This window comes from Bolinopsis microptera, chromosome 3 (assembly GCF_026151205.1).
Source record: "Bolinopsis microptera isolate Bmic1 chromosome 3, MBARI_Bmic_1.0, whole genome shotgun sequence".
Lineage (NCBI taxonomy): Eukaryota > Metazoa > Ctenophora > Tentaculata > Lobata > Bolinopsidae > Bolinopsis > Bolinopsis microptera.
In genome coordinates, this window is record NC_087074.1 from 21,127,237 (window position 1) to 21,152,765 (window position 25,529).

Below are 25,529 nucleotides of genomic sequence, written 5' to 3' on the forward strand. Positions count from 1 at the left end.
CTTTCTTAACAACCACCAAATAGAATCACATGGACAAGATGAATGTTGCGAGTACATCTATTCCAGATTCAACAAAACCTTGCAAGAGACCGCTGATTGCAAGTTGTGCAAGAGTTTATATCATTATAACGTCAACTGTGTTGACTATGAAGATATGAATAAAATAAGTAATGCAATTTCAAAATTAATAGTTGAGATATCGGTATCGTGCAAGTGTTGTTGTTGCAAGTGTAATCATGGCAAGGGATCATTAATGTGACTACCTTCTTTTATATAATTTTAGCTGAACCAAGGTTTTGTCATTTCTCATTATTCACGAGCCTCTGTCTCAGGCGAGGGCTTTGTTGAGCACATCAGTTAGTCAACCAATAATACTTTTGCCAAAATATTGTTTTAAAATACGATTTTATTTTATTTTACCATTTCACTATTATCGATTATTATCGATCGTGTTTTTTTTGAAACAATACATTTTGATTCTGGTGGGTAGTTGAGGCATATCGTTACTGTGAAATAAACGTTACTGTGAAATAAACTATTTATTAGCTGACTTTTGGGGTCAACTATCTTTCATATTGATTGAAAGTTATCAATTAAAATAACAGAATGATGTGTAAAAAACGTTTAATCCTTCCAATTCCTGTCTAGCATCAGCAACAGCCGATACATGTGAAGTGTTGAGGCCGGGATGATAGTTCAACTATCATTGATTCTGGTGGCTTCTCTGTTCAGTAAGTCTAATCTACTTTACATTTATATTCTCACAAGATACATTATAATATAGCGATTTCCTTGATGTTAAAAGTTATTTGTGTGGTAAATTTACGCTAACTCCTGTACAGTGAAGTTGCTGTTATGTCAACCTCACCCGGAAATTGGGCTCAATTAGTAATCTGCGCCTTTACAATGATTGGCATAATACCTATTACACTGTTACTAAGATTGTCAAGTAATTTTCTGCAAAGTTACAAAGAATGCAGTCGGGGATGTAATTGATTAGTGGTCACACTGGATTGGGTTTCGTCCTAACTCTGCCCTAATGACTTAATTAGATTGATTAAAACGATTAAATCATTGTCGAACATAATTCATGAATGAATACTGTAGTCAAACACAATGAACTCATCATTACAGTACAAGATAATTATATGAATATGATCTTACTATTTCTACCCGAATTTATTCGGTATACTGATGAGCTCGTGGTTACCAAACATATTTCATACCACAACTCCACAACAGTAGATACAGCTCCATACGCTTCTAACTAGCAAAGCTGCCTCTATCCCTATCTCTTAATTTATACAATTAGAATCCTGAGGCAGTTTTAAACTTACTCCGTTACAACAACGAACTTTACAGATGCTATAAGAAGTTGCAGTAACGGCACGATAGCGAATGGTAGGTTGGCAAACTACAAGGTAGACAGTGAAGAGGGAGACAGCGCCTCGTTGGTCTGCAGTGATGGGTATACCACGTACAACTCACATCTTGTATGTGGTGAGGATAACACTTGGCTCCCCACTCCTATCTGTCACAAAGGTTAGTTTTGGAGAAATACCATCTGTCACAAAGGTTAGTTTTGGAGAAATGCTATAATTTATAATCACCCGTTTTCAGGAGAACTTACTTTAATTTTGCTGTTTACCGTCTGTTTTATGGTTAAAGAAAGAGCGAGCTCAAATAACTCACTTCAATTTCAGTGTTCGTCAGATTTAACAAGACCTCTATGATAAAGTATGTGTATCCTACCCCTTACGATTCAGTAGACAGCTCCGTTTCCTTCTCCTTCTCTACTCCTCCCCTTCAAAGGTACAGCTGTGAAATTAGATTAAAATAAATTTTGATTGCAACCATACAGATGCAGCAAATTTACATGTAATATATGTGCGATGGTATTGGTCATCATGCCACTAGTCAAAACATCGTGTTAATTGTGTTTAATACTAGTTCCACTGATCCTGGCACTGTGAAAGCTGAAAATGCCCTAAAATTGTACGCTAATAGACTTCTCCAACTCACTCTAGGGGCCCTCAATATCAAACTATCAAATAAAGCACTCTGTGTTTTTCAACTGCTTCATTATACAACTGAACATTACAGGAATTAAATGCGCCATAGATTTAAATTGAAATTAGGCATAAGATAAGCAGCTCTAAAACCGTTTTTATTTGAAAATTCAATTAATTATTATAATATAATATATATATTATTATATAATATATGAAAATGAAGCGTTACATTTCAGCCATGCAAAATTACACTGTCATAATGTCAGTGACATTATATTGATGTACAACCAATTAAATGAAAAAAATGGTATTGCAATATAAGTTGAACTGTGCATACTGTGTGGCCGGATGACAACTAACTAATCTAGAAAAATAAACTTGATTATATCTTACTATATATAAAGCGAGACGATATATATATATAATAATATTATATGTGTTTATCCGTGCCATTTTACTGACACCACGGCATCAACTTTAACGCGACTTTCCGCAAAAACCGTAAAAGATATACAACTGAAACTTTTTTGACTGAGTCAAATGCTTTTATGTTTTTCAAATCAGCATGAAAAAATAAAAAATTGGCCAAGGAATAAGAATTTTAGTGCCCAAAATTTGGACCCCCAAGTGGCATGGTGTCAAAAACGCGAATTAAATAGGTAATAATTATTTTAGTCTCTTGAGTCTTGACACCACTTTAGAGAAAGACGGGTTCCTGCTAGTAATAATTAATTCAGCTGAACCAACACAAAGCCACATTAACTTTAGGTCCATTACAAAGCTGCACTTACTAAATTACATTCCCTTGCGGCTTACTTATCTAATTAAGGTTCTTGATACCTTTGCTGAATTTGCTGTCTGCCTCGTAACAGTTCTAAAATTAGATTGCCTGAAGGAGATTGGAAGTTTGTGTTTTCACAAGTCCCTCCGCTTCCAAGGCATATTTATTTATGTCATAGAAATAGCTGATTTATAAGACTATAACGCATATAATAATATAATGTTCCAAGTTTGAACTAAATTGAAACCCGGATCCATGCATGATGGCCATTTTTTCGGACCACAATCAGTGGTTTTTACAGCCAAATATGAAGTATACATAGTAGAGCAACGTCAACTGTATTTTATATTGCATTTATAATTTCAGTAAGTCTTTTAGGAATTGCTGTAACAGACTACAGCAGTGTTACATATTATATTATATATTATGAGTTGTGTGGTTTTATTGACATTTTAAAACTTTTGCTTTAAATCTAATTTGTATCATTTTACAAAGTCGTTACCAGGCCCATTTGTGTGAGTGTATTTGTTTATGTAACTAAACAAACAAACAAACAACTGCTAATACTTTGCTGGTCATGTATTTGCTAATTATACCACAAAATTTCAGTCAGTTTTTCAACCGTAAAAATTACATCTCCAGGTATTTGAAGAAGATTGTTTCTGGAGAAAAACTTGAAACATTCAGCATCTTTAAATAAGCAAAATTCAGAGACTTCTTGAGATTTTGAGTTTTTAAATATTCATCACACTCAAGGAAATGTCCAGTGTGAGTTATTAACATGTCAAAAGAACGCGTAATAAAAACGATCTTTCGCCGCTAGTCGTTAATACTCAATGAACGTTACTTCACTAAACAATAACTGCTGAAATGGCTCCACAATTCTCTGAGCTCAACTCGTTGTATTTTGAAGGGTTTAGTAAATCTATCGACGTTTTTGCCACACAACTCAAAACATCACGAGAAACAGCTCAAGACCAGTGGGTTTATAATATTATGTCAAATCCTTTTATGTTACAGTGTTTATTAACAGGAAGCAGCGATGTAATAGCTCAGCCAATCTATTTAACGTTGCTTTGTGGTGACACGGGGGGGGGGGGGGGGGGGGGGATCATACACTTAGTACCGGACATGACGTTGGTGGGTGGGTCATTTTTTCTCCCAAAAACACAGTTAGTACATGGTACTAACTGGTGGGTCTACTGCCCATTTTCCAGAAAAACAGTTAGTACATGGTACTAAGGGGTTCATTTTTTGGGTGTCCAACCCCAAAAAAACCATTTTACCTCAAATTTCAATTTTGGGAATGGGTTTTGAGGTTTTTAAAAGTTTTTTTTGGGTTTTTTGTAATTTTAAAATTTTTTGTGTAACTTTTTATCTAATTTGACTACATTGAAAACAAAACCCCTACTAAATAGTGGGTATAATTTTCCCATTTCCAATGTTTAATGAGCTGTTTAAAGCAATTTATGGGTGGGTATCTTATTCTATATACCAAAAAACAGTTAACCACGATTTTTCGACAGTTAGTACCGCAAAAGGCGGCAAAAGGGGTGGGTGTCTTACGTATTATCCAAAAAAACAGTTAGTACCGCAAAGGGGGTGGGTGGGTCTAGTGAAAAATATCCAAAACTACACTTAGTCGACGTGATGTCCGGCACTTGGTACCTGATCCCCCAAGGTAAAATCACAAACATCTAATTTTAGAAATGTTATGAAGCAGCAGTATGACGATAATGCTGATGAAAATCTCAAATATAATCTACATATTGTCACATATTACCAACAATCTCAGTTACTTGGGTTTTAATCGGGTTTTAATCGACACAATTTTGCTTGTCTTACTATTTACCAAATTTGAATTAATCTACAACTGAATCCATGCATGGTGGCATACTATTTGAAAATACAGCGGAATATTTTCAGTACGGGTGTGCTGGTACGACTAACCAGTAAGAAGCTCTCAGATGGATCACGTGACACTCTCACAGTTGAGTTAGTCGGCGGGTTCCTCGCAACTACCATGCAACTCTCCAGTAAGTTTTATCGTACTTTAAGTTAATGAAAATTTGCGATCATTTTGATTTTTATTGTCTGAGCTTGAGTGTTGAGTCTCAAATGTAAGGAATTTCGCTATTCGCCATTTATCCCGGAAATATTCGATTTTCGCCATAAAATCTTGGTGAAAATGGAATTAGTCGTTGTTAGCATTGTTACTATTTACCTGCGTCATGAAAATGAAGCGAAAATAGGGAACGTGCCGAAAAAATTGTCTTACTTTTCAGTTTCTCTATTTTCACCAATTATCCGACAAACTGTAAAAAGTAAATGTTGAAAATGGGAAGTGGTAATAATCCAATTTATTCGTCGTGTTAATTCGTCCGACAGTCAGCTGCTAGTAGAAATAATCATAATTTAAATTACGTTACATAATATGCGGCTAATAAAAGAGTTATAATTAGTCCAAAAATCTACAAATCTGTGCAAACAACAATGACGTTTTAGAAGAGCCAGAGAAATCAAATCAGTCAGAATCTAAAGCAGAGTATTACGTGAAAACATTAGAGGATATGATCAATGATTTACAGGCAGATGAGGAACAAAAGGTTTAACTATTTCAGATTAAATAATTATATTTTTAAAATAAAAGAATGTATTTTCAAATAAGATCAAGATCTGTTTAATGTTAGTAGGACTAGTTAATAATTCTTATGTTTCTCGCTCCAAATAAGTCGTTTTATCTTATGTGCTTAACTTTAAAAGGATTGATTACTGACCAGTACAGTCTATTTCCTTCCTTGTAGCCTGATCTTAATTAATAAGGTTGAAAAACAGGAGGAGATTCTAAATGTCTTATCAGATTTAGCACGTGAGACTCAGCGACAACAAAAGAGATTGGCAGTTTTAGAATCAGACTTTGAAACAGAATTCAGGCCAAGTACGTCTTTATTTTTGACTGTACTTAGAATATATTATTCGCTAATATAGTTCCAGGCTGAGTTTCAGGTTCTGACACAATATCAGAAACATAGATTAACATAATATAAGATACATAGGTTAACTTTAACCCTTGATGAAGCCCAAGTAAATGTGATAATAGGTTAACTTTAACCCTTGATGAAGCCCAAGTAAATGTGATAATAGGTTAACTTTAACCCTTGATGAAGCCCAAGTAAATGTGATAATAGGTTAACTTTAACCCTTGATGAAGCCCAAGTAAACTAGGTAACCAGGTGGCAGGTAACCAGGTAACCAGGTAACCAGGTAACCAAGTAAATGTGATAATAGCAGAACCCCTCTAACTCCCCAATCGCTCAGTGCCCGTTACAGTCCGGCTCAGTCAACGTATTTCTCATAACATTTCACAGGAAACGCTCTGGCTGTGTTCCTGTAAGAGACACTTCTGACTCGCCTTGTCGCATTATTTACTTTACTTCTGCTACAGACACTAATTATTCAGTGCAGTCTCAGTATCTTTTTATAGGCTCTGAAGATCTGGTGTTGTTTAAAGTTGTACCTGACAATGTCTACCATGGAGAATAAGACGACCAGTATAATTTAGTGCTGGATTAGTTATGCCTGGTTTTAATCTTAAACAAGATTTACAGCTGAGTTGGTGCTCTTGTAGTTATGTAGTCTGTGTTACAGCTGAGTTGGTGCTCTTGTAGTTATGTAGTCTGTGTTACAGCTGAGTTGGTGCTCTTGTAGTTATGTAGTCTGTGTGCTGTTTACTTTTGTACAAATACCGTTCTACTGCTGTAATGGTTTTAAGTTTATATATTGGCTGCAAAACGTCCCATTAAAACATTTACTCGTTACCATGACCACGAATTTGTCTCTGAACATAAGTATAAGTCAACATGATATTGCCGCTTACCACTTTTATCAAAGCTACCCTTGTGCGCAACATGTCCAGACAAAAAGCTAAAAAGGCACACCGCGGTTTCCTGTGAGTGCTACAGTAATGATATTTAAAGTAGCACAGTTCACTAGTTCAGGCTGATATTTCAAAGAGCACTGTGTTTAAAGTGAAGAGGTTTGATACGAACTGTACACTTGTGGCAGTTGGAAATAAATATTGACCAGCACCATCACTGCAGAATGCAGATCTCCGCAAGCAATCACACAGTTTCTACCGTCTAGACAACTGGTGCACGTGCATTTTAAATTAGATGGTTGGAAAATCTGGTGGACAGCCGCCAACCAACTCTTATACTTTTGTAGCAGACTAAACTCTTTTAGGGGGGGTGACATGTCTCCAATAAACTAAACTCTTATAACAGACAACTGTCCCAGTTGTTCGTAACTTTGTTCGTTCCCTTTGATCATTTTCACTCTGATAACACAGGGAATAATGAACTCGCACTTTGTAAATTTATACCGGAAACCTGTTTGATAAACCATGCCTAGAAGGATTTAATGGTAACCATGGTAACTATAGCTGGGACCTAGAAGGATTTCATTATCTGATAAAGAATTAGATTTAGACACAAAAAATTGGCATAAATTTTCCCCTAAGTCATGCGCTACTGTCACTAAGTAAACGTAAGACTAAGTTTTGTCAGGAAATTAAATTAAATTTGTGACCTTGTCTACCCTTTATCAAACATGATCTTTAGAATTTCTGGGTGCAAAAATTGATACCGTGAGAAATTATTAGGCTCCGGCATAATTCATTTTGTTTTTCGAATAGATTTTTTAGAAATAATTTGGTGCAGTTACATTAAGTACGGTTATTTGTATGAAAAATTATTTACTCTATGTTAAAATGACTGTTATTCAATGGAATGGAATGGTTGGTTTTAATGGTGCGGATGTTTAAGCAATTTTCGTTTTCTTCCATCTAATCATAAAACCGAAATAATATAATAATTTTAATTCATCTGGCCATAATTTAAGGAGAAAGTTGGAACGTTTTCTAACGTAAATAAATAGTGTCACCCAGAATACCCGAAATTAGCCGAAATGCCGCAAACTTGTCAGTTTATTGGCAGGAACACTTGTGACAATTCTATTAAGATGTTTCGAATTCCAAAAGATTCATCCCGTCATTCTTTGGTAAATCTTAGCTCGGATGAGTTACATACTTCAATCATCCAAATTATAAACTCAATGAACCACAGGAAAATGGGGGTGCTTACCAATTTTCCCTGATAAACTATATTTACTGTCAAATTGACGAATTTGTATTTTCCCACCAGTATTTTAGAGCATTTCTATGGCATCAGGCATTATTGAAGATACAAAATGTATTTTCTGATTCTACACTTGTTGGTGAGATTTTCAATCCCCAATGTCTACAACATTCGTCGGGGCAAAGATACAATACGATCGAAGCAGCCCAGAAATTAGTATCTAAAATACCTTTCAACCCTTTTTTCTGATATGTACGGGTGTGTCCAATTACTGGTATCTTTATATTGCCAGCAAGTTGTACACAAGGATTTCCCTATTTTCTAATTAACTTGGTATAACACATTATATATTGCTTCTCGCTAAATTACAACACCCCACTTTACTGTTGCTGAAATGGCGCCAGTGCCGCGCTGCTACACTCACTTTAGTTTGATTGAATTACAGATGAATGTTACAAATACCGATGGTTTGTAAATTTCGAACATTACATGATGAAAATAGCGTGTAGTTCACAAATACCGGACACTTGGAGACGCTATAAGATTGCAGAATTCTCGTAAACTTGGTGTTTTTAACAACCTCAAGACGACTGTGATTATAATTAAGTAACGAAAGTTTAAAACAAATGGGCAATGCTGTGACTTTTAGGATAGTCATTGTTTGTCAAACTGAACATTGTAACTCATAAGCCGAGTAACTCATAACATCGTAACTGCTGATAGTAAATTGTACATTCTTCCATATATCTCGGACTCAGATAATTTAAATTCCACAGAACGAGATAAGTTCATTCCTAGAAGATAATGAACACTTGTTGACACTACTCCGTGTGGTATGACGTAACATACTGCAGACAATGAACTTGCCACAGCGCTGTGTGATTACAGTTCTTTGTCCAGGTTATATGTAAATGTTAATAAACATACAGTACTCAGTCCTCACTATCACACTGTATTAGTAGTATTATCTGGAGTGGAAACAGCTGGTGTACTTCCTCAAATATTTGTACTTCCTGGAGTACTTCACAGCTATTTCATACGGACAATAGCCCAATTGGATAACTATTTTCTGACAACAATTGTACTACAGTTTCATGTGAAGTGGAGATTTTAACAATGAATACTTCGATATGCTTTTTTTTAAAGTGTGTTCGAAGATTACAATATTATTTTAATCACATGGTAGTCATTACAACTAGAATTAAAGTAGCACCACAAATAACAAGAATTGCGCCCGTTGTTTCATTTTGGCGGACGCTAGATTTCCATTTCACTATAACTATTAATATAAGCTCTAATCAGCTCACCTTATAATAATAATATTGAAACATCAGTAGACTACGTGTGCCACATTCAAGTTGGGCTTATTACAAAATACTATACATTACTAGTATACATTAAAATACGCTCGTGCCGCGCATTCATTGACCACAGACTAGCTATACACCACATCTCCGCAAGCAATCCCCGTGCGCGTGCGCGCGGCAAGTTGACATGGTAACGAACGGAAGCAAGTAAGGAACACGACATATATTTGACCCACCTACCGCTATCTCCAAAATCCACGTTTTTCTGCAAAAACGTCCATTCGTAACCTTTCACTATTGCCTTTTTTCAAAAGGGTGAAAAGGAAAAAATCCAGCCTGAGTTAATACTGGCCGACATAAACCATGTCTCATCTTGTCAGATTTAAAAACAAATCTCCATAAACAAACAAATAAAGGTAAATCACGCCTAAGATCAATATTTTTAAAGTTAAAGGAAAAGCGCGCTACAGATTATATAATTATGTTTGGGAAAATATTGTATGAAGTTTGTTCTCAGTTGTCCGTTATTTTTTGTGGCGACTTAGACCAATAATTAAATTTGATCAATAACTCTTAAACAAGGACTAAGAAGAACATTTCTGGTATAAGAGCCAACACTAGTATCGCAAATCACCTCAGTCGCATCTTCGTTCATCATCATTAAACTGTCCTTAGCGCACGTGACCACGACCTTGTAGTCACCCGACTCAGCAATTTCCACCGTGCTCAAGACTGTGTTAGGTGGTGCAGTCAGGGGTCTGCAGCGTAGCTTTACTTTCAGCAGGACTGGAGCGGTGATAAATCTAAGACCAGATTCAAAGTTAACCTTGAAAGTATAGAAGCCACTGTCAGCAAATATAATAGTCTCCAGCCGATGTGAGATGAAGAAAGGAGGTGTTTCAGTGACATGGTTCAGATCAATTACGATGTTCTTACCAGATTCTTTGTGACAAAAGAATGCACTTGTCGGTTTTGTCTCCCCGAAAATGGTCACTGAGAATGTCATCGGGGACATCTCAAACACTGGCCTCAAATTGTTGCATTTACTAGTTTCACTGTTATCATGTCGGAAGTTTGCTGCTTATCATCAATGACTATCACTGCACGGTGCTGTGTTACATCTGATTTTTTTACTCGCTGGATGACAAGACTTGTAGACATGACACCTTTTTCTGCCACACTATGGTAAAGAGTCAGGTAGCCATCTGATGGGACGTTCGTCCAGTTTCCTTCAATCCTGTGTTGCCAGATAACCTCGATAGTCGACTTGCTTGTAGCAGTCAGGAATGTAGTTAAAATGGCTTGTTTTCCTTCCACAGCCCAAACTGGAGATGTAGTGAACGTTTCACCAACTATTGCTACTGGTTTAGAGAGGAATACTTCTGTTGAATTGTTAATCTGTACTGAGTACGTGAAGACAGAATCTTTAACACTGTGGTCTTCTTTCCTGGCTGCCTTTATCAGTGACTCAGGGCTGGATATCTTGTAAACCTCAGTGACGACTACTCCTTCTATTTTATCTTCTATCTTGGTCGACAAACTAATAGCCTTCACTTGAGGTGTGTTCAAGGTGTACGATAGGGGAACCGAAGGTGAATATGTCACGAAAGTCACAATCGCTCCCATTTCAGGGGTCACAATCACAGACTCAGTGTCACTGCTTATCCTTATCTCGTTCAGATAGCTGACAGGTGTTTCAATACCATGTCCTGTATTGTAGTGAGCTTGACAGTTGAGTGTCCCTACAGCTATTGTGGAGTGAGTGAGCGTAATACCCCACGTGACTTCTGTTGTAGAGTAGACTTTTTCTGCCAGACTGAACAGAACAACTTTCAGTTGTTTTGTAAACCCAACTCCTTTACTACTGACTACCCTACCATCCAGCATCCATTCCAAGTTGGTCAGCTGAGAGTGGGTCAAGTTGTAAGGAACAGAGCAAGTCACCACAGATTCTGCTCCTGCACGCCCCAAGACTCTTGTCGGCTGTTGTGTTCCACTAACTTGCACTTCTATTACATCCACCTGTTTGCTCTTTAGAAGACGACCGCTTTTCTGTTCAGTATAGAAGCATCTCCAGACCCCGCTTGTTTTTCCAGTAACCTTGATTCTGATCTCAGAGGTCTTTGGATTATCTGACACATTCTTACAGATCTCAGCTTGACATGGCTGATCCTTGTACTTCCACGAGAAGTGTGATCCCTCAGCTATTGATTTAAACGTATGATTGCATGACAAGGTGATGGTAGAACCTGTGAAGGCTCTGACTTCATTTCCAGAACTCAGAGAAAGATCATTCACTTCAATTTGTGAGATGAAGTTGTACTCTGTCTTCCCTTTTACATTGCAAGTGTAGGAGACATCTTCAAAGGGGGACTGTACAATGAGATTTATGGATGTTACCTTGTCTGGAACCGTGTATTTCTTTGTGTCCTCTAAGATATGAGTCTGGTTGGTCCAGGATACCATCAGGGTATCAGTTGGGGATATTACATGACACCTAATCTCCGCTGGTTCCCCTGTTCTCACAAAATCATTTGTAGTTCTTACTGTAAATGTTTTCAGGAGAACTGGATTGTCATCAGGTTTTTTATTTTCACCCACCTTGATTCTGCATGTGAACATCTGATCTCCTAACAGAGTTATATAAGCAGATACAGTCAAGGCAGACTCCTTGGTCCCTTCAGCTAATTCTCCATCTGTTACAGAAATGTTATCATCGTTTGATTCCTCGTAGAAGATGTGACCTCTGCTGTTCAGCCAAAGAATGTCTACTTTGTTGGCAGTGACCCCGTCTATTGAGCAGGTCAGAGTGGACACTGTTCCTGATAGCACATCATAGTTTTCCGTTTTTATCTGGTATACTCCCAAGTTTACCTTTTCAAGATATGCAGATGATGCTGGGTAGCGAATGGAAGTGAGAAGACAAGTGTATATTGTGTCTGACTTTGGGTTTTCTATCTTTAACGTTGAGATTTGTTGACCATCTTTTACCGAGCTGGTTTCTATGTCTTGATCGGTTACAGTCATGTTTCCTTCCCTCCACAGAACAGTCAACCCCTCCGACTGTGCGTGTGAGATTATACATGAGATGTTGGTTGGTGATCCTACTCTCACTTCTGCTTCAGCCACTTCAACTTCGTAAACGAATATATTCACTCGTTTGACTCTCTCTGCCTCTTTAGGATAGGTTGGTGATGTAATCTCACAAATGAAAGTCTCGCAGGTCGTGGGAGACTTTATTTTTAGAGTGGCAGTCTGAGAATCTGCACCAAAAGTACCCTCATCAGGGACTAGTCCATCCTGCTTCTTGACAAGTTTATCTCCTGATTTCCAGACAATATCTAATTGTCCTCCTATCGGGGAAACGTTGCAATAGAGGGTTGTCTTTGTTCCTTTACCAACTTCTAAATCTTGAACTGTTATGACAGGACAGAGATGGGTATTGCAGGTACTGCTCTCTGTCGATGATCCTGAACAGTGACTTCCCCTGTGATCAGGTGTTGGATTATTGCATGATCTTGTTCGGTATTGAGTCCCTCCTCCACAGTCAGCTGTACAAGAAGACCAAACAGAGAAATTACTCCAACCCCCATTAATAGGGCAGGGATGGGTATAGGTATTGCAGGTGCTGCTCTCTGTCTTTGATCCTGAACAGTGACTTCCTCCGTAAGCAGGTGTTGGATTATTGCATGATCTTGTCCGGTATAGAGTCCCTCCTCCACAGTCAGCTGTACAAGAAGACCAAACAGAGAAATTACTCCAACCCCCATTAATAGGGCAGGGATGGGTATTGCAGGTGCTGCTCTCTGTCGATGATCCTGAACAGTGACTTCCTCCGTAAGCAGGTGTTGGATTATTGCATGATCTTGTCCGGTATTGAGTCCCTCCTCCACAGTCAGCTGTACAAGAAGACCAAACAGAGAAATTACTCCAACCCCCATTAATAGGGCAGGGATGGGTATTGCAGGTGCTGCTCTCTGTCGATGATCCTGAACAGTGACTTCCTCCGTAAGCAGGTGTTGGATTATTGCATGATCTTGTCCGGTATTGAGTCCCTCCTCCACAGTCAGCTGTACAAGAAGACCAAACAAAGAAATTACTCCAACCCCCATTAATAGGGCAGGGATGGGTATTGCAGGTGCTGCTCTCTGTCGATGATCCTGAACAGTGACTTCCTCCGTAAGCAGGTGTTGGATTATTGCATGATCTTGTCCGGTATTGAGTCCCTCCTCCACAGTCAGCTGAACAAGAAGACCAGGATGAGAAACCGCTCCAACCCCCATAAATGGGGTAACATTTTGCACACAATTCCCATCTTGGAGATGTACCCTCGCCGTTGTAGCACCAAGCCCATGGCTCACCATCTTGGTTACGGCAGTAATTGCTTGGTCCAGAGAACCAACTTGTATTTGGATTATTAGAGTCCCATCTTTGGCAAGTTCTTCCGCTCTCAGTAACTGAAACGGATCCTCCGTAACTAGATGCATCTGAGTTCACATACCGTGGATCGATACAGTTATCCGCCTTGCATTTGTCGATCAGCCAGACTAGGACCAGTAGGAATGTGGTAGTTGTTTTTCCAGACCATGACATACTCGTGATTAAGATCTTCACTAGCAAATAAAATAAAATGGCAAAGTTAACAAATTGAAGCAACTTCGATGTGAATAAATGAATTTATACTTCTAGTGGTAATAATTTGTCAATGTAACGAAAGGATGACTTTTGAGTTTTGAAGAGCAAACAATGTTAACTCATTTACTTGGATTTAAAGATCATTCAATGTGGTTTCCAGGAGCTGTTCACGACTGCTTAGTGCGTCAGACACTAAGCAGTAATGTTAAAGTAATGTTAATGAAAACATACTAGTCACTAACTCGGGGGGGGGGGGGGGGGGGGGGGGGGGGGGGGGGGGGGGGGGGGGGGATCATACACTTAGTACCGTACGTGACGTTGGGGGGGGGGGGGGGTGGGTCATATTTTCTTCCAAAAACACAGTTACTACATGGTAAATTTCCCAGAAAAACAGTTAGTACATGGTTCAAAGGGGGTTTCCAACCCCAAATAAACCCATTTTACCTCAAATTTCAATTTTGGGAATGGGTTTTTTGGGTTTTGTTTAAAGCAATTTATTGGTGGGTATCTTATTTTATATACCAAGACACAGTTAGTACCGTGATTTCTCAACAGTTAGTACCACAAAAGCTCAAAAGCCGGCAAAAGTCGCGAAGGGGGTGGGTGGGTCTTTTGACAAAATTCCAAAATTACACTTAGTCGACGTCACGTACAGAACTTAGTACCTGATCCCCCCCCCCCCCCACCCCCCCCCCCCCCCCCCCCCCCCCCCCCCCCCCCCCGACTAACTGGAACCATCTCTGGTTTTAAGGCAGGAATTACACAGTTACATTGTTACAGTGTTCGACTCACTTTCGTGCGGAATCCAAACTTTCTCACCGGTCATCTTTTAAAATAAGGTGTGAATGATTTGGTAAGCCACTGTTTTTTAGTAACACGTCACTTGGAAACAGTACCTAACATGGTGCTAGTAGGGCCGAGATCACACTAACCAGATGTACATGATATGTGATTATTATATATATATCATTTAAAAAGTACACCGCAATATGGCATTTACTAAAGTACTGTAGGAAGTATAGCAGGCTTGTAGCAGGGTATTATATATAGCACAACTCACTAAATACACACGTTTGTGACGCTCGGTGTACACGTATGTTATGTACTGTTATTTTACCGTGGGAAGAATACCTCACATTCCTAAGTGCTCCGTATTAGGCAGAAAATTGCTTTGAAAACTTCATTATTTTCTCACAACAAAATTATTTTTATTTCAGTAAAATATATAATGATGAATATTTTTTAATTTTACATAAAACGAGCTCGTGAATGCCAAACTCACAAACTGTCATAAATGTGTTTATAGCTTTATAGCGGAGAGTTTTATGCCTCATATAATAGATAAACTATTCTAACTATTGTAACTCTTGTTCATACTCTAACAGTCATCGCATTAGGGTTAATGTCCGGTTACTTTTAATGATTGCTGTCGAATTATTTTCGGTATGTTTTCAAGTACTGTCAAAGAACTGTCATCGGAGGAAAATATTATTGTTATTTTTACTGTGACGATTTTTCTATATCAAGCCGAAAAAAGTGATCATGCCATTTTTTTTTTTTTGTAAACCTAATGTGATATTTAACATTTTTATAATAACTTGTCGTATACAAGATTATTTGAAAAAGGATGTTCTTAGTTGAATATATATTGTATTATGCATTGTATTCCGTAATCGATCTAGAAAATGTTCGGAACATTCAGAATGGTGTAATATGTTTAATTTTAAGCCTATATATACAGGGTGGCCCATAAGTGACTACCCACACGCAACCTCTTTATAACTCACGTAATTCGTCTCCAAATTGCACCAAAATTTCAGAGATTATAGATATGGGTCAAACTTAGATTTCCTGAAAGTTTCGTAAGCCACGCCCAATTACAGTGGGCGTGGCGTGACACTCCCTCTTTTTCACTATTGTCTTCATAAAATGAGAACGCTTTAAGCTAAGAACTCAAAATTTTTTGCACACATTTGGCTTGATAATTAAAAACTTTTCCAAAAGTTTCAAGTTCATTGGTTAAAATATGGCTGAGTTATGACCATTTTAAACTTTTAAAATCCATCGGATATGTGATCCGAGCACTCAGTCAGTGATATTTGCACTCAATTAGTGATCTCGTCACCCAATCTGATCAAGAGTAAGGCGTTAGCGTGTATTAATGAGGTTCATTAGGCTTTGATTGGATACCGATGATTTTGTGTTTCTTTGTGATTCGGTAGGCCCGGTTAGAAAGGTCTTGCTTTAGGATTCGCTGAAGGGTTGTTCTGCTGATGTCTAAGGCAGGAGCTCGTTTCCGGGTGCCAATCTTAGGTGTGTCCATCACGTCACCAACAACCATCGTGATGTTTTCTACAGTCCTCGAAGTTCGTCTTCTGCCGACTCTTCGCCGATCGTGTGCAGAAAACGTAAACTTGATCTTGTGATGAATGTCAAAGCAGCTTTTCCGGCAAGGGGGTGGTCGGTTGAATTTCATCTGAAATTGTCGTTTAATCTGAGGGTAGAACACCCCATTTTCTTTCTTCAGGTAGACGAACAATCGTTGTTCTGCAGTAAAGGGAGGATAGTGAACCATTTTCGATGATTCAATGGATGGTTCATTCCTTTTTATTGATTGTAAGGAACCTGTGACTAGCAGGGCTAACAAGCCCTGAAATGGTGACACCACCATAAATTCGTGTGATAGCGTTTTAGGTGCTGTCAGCTGTATAGGCCGGCCCATAAGCAGGCTGCAACCAATCAAGCGGTGCATGTGAGCCAAACAGGCCATTAACCAAGTGACGAGATCACTGACTGAGTGCTCGGATCACGTATCCGATGAGTTTTGAAATGGTCATAACTTAGCCATATTTTAACCAATGAACTTGAAACTTTGGGAAAAGTTTTCAATTATCAAGCCAAATGTGTGCAAAAAAGTTTGAGTTCTTAGCTTAAAGCGTTCTCATTTTATGAAGACAATAGTGAAAAAGAGGGAGTGTCACGCCACGCCCACTGTAATTGGGCGTGGCTTACGAAACTTTCAGGAAATCTAAGTTTGACCCATATCTATAATCTCTGAAATTTTGGTGCAATTTGGAGACGAATTACGTGAGTTATTAAGAGGTTGCGTGTGGGTAGTCACTTAATGCATACATTTTTGATAAAGTGTCACAAAACAACACGACTCGCCACATTTTTCAGCACGTGACCCAGATCACTTTTAAAAGGTAGGCGCTCATTGAGCTGCATTAAAAGTATTCGCAATTATTGATACAATTTTGAAAACCAGAAAAGACCAGCTCGATCACCAGAAAAATGAATAATACACAACATTAATATTTACAACAACATATTATATCGATAAGATTTTTATCATCAATTTATTGAGTCCCTGGGACTCCTAATTAACTAAGCTTTGATACAAAGCATGCGAACTCAAAGTCGCTCTCACAACTTTTGTCAACTGAATTGACAGAAGATCTGGTTCCTCTTATACACAGGAGAACCAGCTTCCTGATTAAAAAAGATAATTTACATCTTAAAAAATTGACAACGTCTGAACAGTTCTGTTAAGTTTTATGGGATATTTTCTCACACAACAATCTAAAAAATGTTCTTGCTTCTGGCCCGCTACCACCCGTGACAGAGTACACCAGTGGACAAAAACTACCATGTTCGACAGAAAAATGAATAATAAATGACAATAATAAACAAGTTCCTTCAGTATTGCGCAAGTCTGACGAAGAATATCGTGGTACAGTTTGTTATTGAGATAGAATCCCTGGTTAATTACTAGCTTATCAGTGGACAATAATTTATTGATATCGAATACAATCTTCACATAGTATGTACTGAGAACACGTGATCCAATCTTGTTTGCCATTTCACCATCATTTAATTTTACAGGGTCAGATATTTATAATAATTATATTTTATAGTCTGTATAATTTATTCTAGTAAATTTACTGTGTAACCAAAAACCAACGATATGTAAAGGATTAATCATATAATAACATGACTGTTATCGAGTAAATACATCAATCCAGTAAAATGTAGTAATTGTATTTGTAACATCAAAGTAGCGCATGTCAATTTCACACTGCAGTGTATTGATTGAGGTAATGTTGTATCAGCCCATCATGTAAACTGAATGTTTTCAACAACTTATGGTCAACAATATTTTAGCTCAATTGTATTTATATAATATGTGGAATAATTTTCTCAGGAAAGCATGAAAATACGTAAGGGCCACGGGGGTCTAATGATAAATTATAGAGATTTAATTTAATTTATTCATTTGCATAATATAATGTAGAATAATCTCTTGCAGAGCAAACTTACTTTTAATTGTTGGTGTAATTTGGAGCTTATTGATTTTTAGCATTAAAGTGCCGTAATCACCCACCTGATGTTTGTAAAGGAGGGCTGATTGGTGCATGAAATATTTTTATTTTATTAACTGACAAATTAACTGTGTAATTAATTAATCAGCAAGTTCAACTTAATTAATGTGTATTATTGTTAATTGATGGTCAGCATAATTAAATGTTCATTTTATGACAAATCTCGAAATTTTTGTCGCAACGACCAGTTACAATTAACTGTTAAAATTAACAGTTACTATAATCAACAGTTACAATAATTTACTGTTGATATTTGTAATTTGTTGGTACGGAAGTAAAAAGTATTGGTTGAACCCTATTTTATATTAATCGGTGTTTCTCGGTAATACTAAAACCATTCCCCGAAAACATATAAACTACCTATTTATATTGAGCCTATCAAGACGTTAATAAGTAGAAATTTGCACCATCATCACGCAATCCGGCAATCTGCAGACCACTTATTGTCAGTTATAAATCTAGAGTTTTCTGCACTGCATTCAGAAGTGAGGGCTTGTCTCGGTATTTTCTGAGTAATGTTCTGCCAAAGTTCTGAGTATTTACTCTGGAATTCTCTCTAAATGTATTTTCACAGAGTTCAACTTGTTTCAACAATTTCCTTATCCTCCAGGTATAGGACAGCGTATCATAGGTTTCTGTCATGATGACATGTTGTTGAACGATAACATGCAGCATAAAGTGGTGCTCAAAAGAAACCCAGACTCTCTCTCCATGACCATCGATAATCGCTCCATTCAATGTGAGTATCTACTTTTTGGAATTTTAAAAATTGAGCGAAAATTGGTTGCGTTAGTTTTAGGTTTTCCGGGCGAGATAAAAATGTGATTTGTGCTAAGTAAATTTGAGTTAATTAGAAGTTTCATGCCAAATGCCATTCGACTGTTGGTATGTTAGGAATTGCATCATTACAGTCTCTAATTGACCAAAGCTGCGGATATAGCAAGTTTTATTTATAACTCAGTTTTGTAAACAATTGTCCTGGAAATGTTACATTATAAAATGCAGCAGAGAAATCGGCTATTTTTGTCATAACACTTAGCTGTGTAAAACAATTTCTCTCTCATGATGGCATGAAGGACTATTTATCGAGCAACCTTTTTGACAGATACATCAAACCTAGCAACGAAAAATGGCACCTTTCAATTTTCACCTGACGTAAGACGCGACGATCTTTTGATTGATACCAAGAGCGCGCATTAAGCCGCGCGCTTTTAATTTTTAAAATTTATATTGTATTTCGACCAAATCTCAAAATCTGTCCAAACAAATCTGTCTAAATTTAACTAAAATCTTATATTACTTTTGACGAAACACATTTTTTGTTCTATCAGTCGATTGTTGAAGTTTGAACGAACACTATTTATATCAACTCAGCATTATACTGATCGATGTATCTGCAAGTAGTATCTTAAATCTTTGTTCTTACCGCATTCTGAGAAAGAAATATGAACTTCGAGGCTCGACATGGGTTTACAATTTATAATTATTCTATCAAGCGATGGGTATTATTAAAAGGCACGGTTTATATCTCCACAGAAAGTACACTTCCCAAAGATTCTGCGGCTTTTCAATAGTCAGGACTTCTGTTAAAGGTGTAGAGTAATTATATTAATATGTTGTGAAATGGTGTTCGGAAATAAGCTCAAAAGATATCTCTCTAGTCCGGATACAATTCAATAAGCTCAGTGATGTGCACTACTTGCCACTGCATCGACCATTACTATACGCGCATGGGTTGTGTCCAGTTTGGGTTGTACCTAGGATTATATCCTATCGTGCTTTTATAAAATGTTTTAACACTTGAATAAGCTTCTTGAATTATCTTGAATTATCTTGCTTTAAAACTTGGAGACAGCAAAATCAGCTGAAATCAGGCACTATTTTATATAGATTCTCGGGGATCGCGCAAACCAAGGTAGCGTAGACGTTACTCTATACAGCTGAAGTGGATCTGATGTAAAATAAGCAATTTCCATTTCAACAGAATGAAGGGAGTTTGGGTTGTTACCCTTTAATTCCTGTTTTGACGTCAGTAACGCCTTAAGTCTTAATCTCCCACCCTCGACCATCACCAACGATCAGAAATGCTAAACCCCGCGTACGTTACTGACGTCAATGTGAGCGATGCAATATTCGAGATAGAACTGAGTAGTATGACTATACGACTGAACTGTATAACTAGCCAATGCAATTAAATTATCCACGAATTTACTAAAGTTCTCCTCTCAGGTTCGTATCCCTCCGGAAGCAAGTTAGAGTTCACCTTCACAGCTCTAAGATCTATACAAGTTGGACACCTCCAGCCTACCTGGGGAGAGGCGTACGGTTTTACTGGGTGTATGACTGACTTGTTCGTGGACGGTCTCTCACCTCTTATCCTTGCTGATCTCGCGGAAAATACAAGTAAGGGACGCAGGGACGTTTTTGAGAATCAAGATTTAATTTAATTATTGTATAGACGATGGAGAATTTATTATGGAGGTGTGGGGTGACCATTTTAAAAGTGACTTGGAACTCTATCTCAGAAATTGAAGACCAAGTATCAGTGCAAGACGTTGATTTTGTGGAGACTTGTGGTGAGAAATATAATGTTCCTACTACACAGCCACCTCAACAACCGTAAGTAAATTAATAAATTAATATCTCCACACCAATTAATTAGTTAGTAACGTTAGGCTCAATTAGTCCAATTAGTCTACTAATTAGTCCAATTAGTCTACTAATTAGTTTCTTCTTTCACTGATTTAATCCCACATAGTGGCACTATCATGATGGAATGAAAATGCTTTGTCGGTCTCAACTTTATCAGCTCTAATCCCCGTCGAAATTCCGTTCCGTTTTCATCCGAATAAGAATTTAGGAATCAAACAAGGTTAGGGCGTACAAAACTAAAAATATGAAGCAGTTAATATATTAACTTGACTTTTCTCTCCAGGACAAACTCTCCACCTTTCGACACAAATCCTATCACTGGAGCTGTCGAGGATAAAGAAAAAGATGACGATTCCGGAAAAGATAAGATGACCCTAATCGTCATATTAGTGACTATCGTTATCCTTATTTTATTAGTTCTCTTAATTGGGATTGTTTGTAAAAAATATTATAATAACAAAGGGACTTACAAAGTGGACGAGAGCCGGCTAAGGGCGGATCAGGAGAACCCTGAGCAAGAGTATTTTATTTAGTTCTAGACGGCCGATCCTTCGTTCACCCTAAAAGTATATGGACGTATAATTCATCATTGTTTGTTTTATGCTGTATCTGTTTTGCAATGTTTTAACAGAATTTGTAAGTCATGGATATCGTGATGTTACCGTCGCCTTCAAAAGAAAATCAGATCAAATTCTGAAATTCTGTCAGGGTAAATGTTTCGCTTGTCTTGCTGTAACTGTCATATTATGCTGAAAGAAAAGAACTAAAGATTTTTCAATTACCAATTTTTGGAGGACTCTTTTAAGAGTCCTCCTAAAATCGGTAATTAAAAATTATTTTAAAAACTTATTGATTATTGAGAACAGAAGAATGTGATCGAACTTCCCTTGATTATGCCGTGCATTTTGTATGACAATTTTTAAGGGTTTTCTGTTTAGCAAGCAAGGACATGGTTAGTGGATATTGGATACTTAATGCACGGTTATTCAAGGGACTGGGTTTGCCACTGTTGTACGGGATGGCATCTGCCAGCGATTGTAGAGAATTTATTCTTTAAAATTTATTTCTAGAAACTTCTATAGAGGTTAGGTTTAGCAAATATCATCATATCTGTTTATAAAATTTTTGAAATGCACGATTGTTATTTGATGTGTTATCGATATCCCTCAAACCAAATTCAGTTTTTGTAATGCTATATTATTTAATTTTAAGTTTTTCATTCAATGTAAATAATATTATATGAGTTGAAATTTTATCGTAAATTCAATTTTCTATAATCATGATTTTGACTTCTATTCTGATCTCCTCGTATCGATGCAAATGCAATCTCTTTTCACCTTCAATTATACTATTATTTAAAACAAATTCATTTGAATCGATCAGCAACCTGTTGGAAAATAACGTTGCATATTAAAACGTTGTGGGACTCCGACTGAACATGTCCGTGCACAACATTTCTCCAAACACTTCGCGATTGCAGCCCAATGAATATGGGAAAAGCTTGTATCACGTCGTGACCTCCATTGTCATTTTATGCTTATAGTATCGGGGCAAAAGCCACGATACAGCTACAGCCGCGCGGCGGGCCAACAACGTGAGGCAAGGAAAATCGAGCAACCTATTTAGTGCTCGGTATCACTAATTTGCATTTAACGGTAATTTAGATTGATATCATTTCTCTTTTTTTTGGGAAAAGGAAACACTCAGACACCGGCGACGGTCCATTCCAAATGTTGGGTTTTTAGGTTTTAAAATAATAATAAAAGGATTTGCATAACTGCATGATCGGTGATCCTGGACCCAATGCAATTGCGAAATCTAAAAGTAAATATAATTATATTTATAATGCTGTTTTAGTGTTTTAAGTAAATAATTAAAAGCGTCAAAAACTTATCGGTCTCATTATAAATCACTCACCAATGACCAAGGATTTTTAATTTTTTTTCACAAAGTGGGTCTTATTGAGAGTAGCATGAGCATCATTTAATTAAATGTATTTTTCTATTCCGAAACACCCCCATGACATATGACATAGGGTCAAACCGCTTACTTAGTGAGGAGTTATGAGCAAAAAACTGTATTGGTCACGTAACAGGCTGGTAAAACACGGATTCGATTGTTCAGGGCTCAGGTTTGGGTTAGGGTTGTGCTTGTGGTTATCGTTATAGTTAGCTCAGGGCTTATATGGTTAGGGTTGTAGGTTCGCAGGGTTTCACCGACACCGTTTCTTTCGGTAAACAGTAATTGTAAATACCCAAGTCTCGTGGCGGTGCGCTGGCGAGTGAATTAGTGAACGCCTAAACTTATATAGTAACTAATGATTTGTTCGGTCAGTTTGTGTTGTGCATCTTCGACACTAACTATCTGAGACCTAATAAATCGAGAATCAGGCATCACCTGACTTTTATCCTTCAGTGACATGTGTTCATTACTCGAGCCTCATCAGAAAACATTGGACATTTTACGCTTCAAAAATTGTTCTTTCGTTACAGTGACGTATTATTGCGACTATAAGAATATCCATCTATTCACACTGAAGTTGCTTCAATTTTTTAAATTCGCCATCTTATTTGCTAGCAAAAATCAATTAATCACGAGTATGTCATGGTCTGGAATAACAACTACCACGTCATTACTACTGGTCCTAGTCTGGCTGATCGACAAATGCAAGGCGGACTACCCCATTTATGGGGGTTGGAGCGGTTTCTCCTCCTATTCTTCTTGTACAGCTGACTGTGGAGGAGGGACTCAATACCGGACAAGAGAATGCAATAATCCAACACCTGATAACGGGGGAAGTTACTGTTCAGGATCATCGACAGGGAGCAGCACCTGCAATAACCATCTCTGCCCTGTCATAACAGTTCAAGATTCAGAAGTTGGTAAGAGAACAAAGACAACCCTCTCTTGCAACGTTACCCCGATAAGAAGACAATTAAATATTGTCTGGAAATCAGGAGATAAACTTGTCAAGAAGCAGGATGGACTAGTCCCTGATGAGGGTACTTTTGGTGCAGATTCTCAGACTGCCACTTTACAAATAACGTCTCCCACGATCTGCGAGACTTTCATTTGTGAGGTAACATCACCAAACTATCCTAAAGAGGCAAAGAGAGTCAAACGAGTGAATACATTCGTTTACGAAGTTGAAGTGGCTGAAGCAGAAGTGAGAGTGGGATCACCAACCAACATCTCATGTCTATTCTCACACGTACAATCGGAGGGGTTGACTGTTCTGTGGAGGGAAGGAAACATAACTGTTACTGATCAAAAGGTAGAAACCAGCTCGGTAAAATATGGTCAACAAATCTCAACGTTAAAGATAGAAAACCCAAAGTCAGACACAATATACACTTGTTTTGTCACTTCCATTCGCTACCCAGCATCATCTGTATATTTTGAAAAGGTCAACTTGGGAGTATACCAGATAAAAACGGAAAGCTATGATGTGCTATCAGGAACAGTGTCCACTCTGACCTGCTCAATAGACGGGGTCACTGCCAACAAAATAGACATTCTTTGGCTGAACAGCAGAGGTCACATCTTCTACGAGAAAACGAACGATGATAACATCTCTGTAACAGATGGAGAATTAGCTGAAGGGACCAAGGAGTCTACCTTGACTGTATCTGCTGATATAACTTTGCTAGGAGATCAGATGTTCACATGCAGAATCAAGGTGGGTGAAAATAAAAAACCTGATGACACTCCAGTTCTCCTGAAAACATTTACAGTAAGAACTACAAATGATTTTGTGAGAACAGGGGAGCCAGCAGAGATTAAGTGCCATGTTATATCCCCAACTGATACCCTGATGGTATCCTGGACCAACCAGACTCATATCTTAGAGGACACAAAGAAATACACGGTTCCAGACAATGTAACATCCATAAATCTCATTGTACAGTCCCCCTTTGAAGATGTCTCCTACACTTGCAATGTAAAAGGGAAGACAGAGTACAACTTCATCTCACAAATTGAAGTGAATGATCTTTCTCTGAGTTCTGGAAATGAAGTCAGAGCCTTCACAGGTTCTACCATCACCTTGTCATGCAATCATACGTTTAAATCAATAGCTGAGGGACACTTCTCGTGGAACTACCAGGATCAGCCATGCCAAGCTGAGATCTGTAAGAATGTGACGGATAATCCAAAGACCTCTGAGATCAGAATCAAGGTGGCTGGAAAAACAAGCGGGGCCTGGAGATGCTTCTATACTGAACGGAAAAGCGGTCGTCATCTAAAGAGCAAACAGGTGGATGTAATAGAAGTGCAAGTTAGTGGAACACAACAACCGACAAGAGTCTTGGGGCTTGCAGGAGCAGAATCTGTGGTGACTTGCTCTGTTCCTTACAACTTGACCCACTCTCAGCTGACCAACTTGGAATGGATGCTGGATGGTAGGGTAGTCAGTAGTAAAGGAGTTGGGTTTACAAAACAACTGGAAGTTGTTCTGTTCAGTCTGGCAGAAAAAGTCTACTCTACAACAGAAGTCACGTGGGGTATTACGCTCACTCACTCCACAATAGCTGTAGGGACACTCAACTGTCAAGCTCACTACAATACAGGACATGGTATTGAAACACCTGTCAGCTATCTGAACGAGATAAGGATAAGCAGTGGCA

The 25,529-nt window shown here is 37.9% G+C and overlaps 1 protein-coding gene across 1 annotated transcript; it reads left to right on the forward strand.

Moving 5' to 3' along the window:
* The first annotated feature begins 646 nt into the window (after positions 1-646).
* On the forward strand, positions 647-22,186 carry LOC134812204 (uncharacterized). Its single transcript, XM_063819461.1, has 8 exons — positions 647-731; positions 1,363-1,542; positions 1,704-1,812; positions 4,720-4,829; positions 18,863-18,991; positions 20,482-20,655; positions 20,778-20,871; positions 21,188-22,186. The coding sequence occupies exons 1-8, from the start codon at positions 689-691 to the stop codon at positions 21,435-21,437; spliced, it is 1,089 nt and encodes a 362-aa protein (XP_063675531.1). The 5' UTR covers positions 647-688; the 3' UTR covers positions 21,438-22,186.
* The last annotated feature ends 3,343 nt before the right edge of the window (positions 22,187-25,529 follow it).

Bases quoted from the DNA above. Each gene is read 5' to 3' on its own strand.
- LOC134812204 (XM_063819461.1), top strand. From the start codon at position 689: ATGATAGTTCAACTATCATTGATTCTGGTGGCTTCTCTGTTCA. The intron at 1,543-1,703 runs GTTAGTTTTGGA...CTTCAATTTCAG, and splicing joins CACTCCTATCTGTCACAAAG to TGTTCGTCAGATTTAACAAG. The intron at 18,992-20,481 runs GTGAGTATCTAC...TTCTCCTCTCAG, and splicing joins CGATAATCGCTCCATTCAAT to GTTCGTATCCCTCCGGAAGC.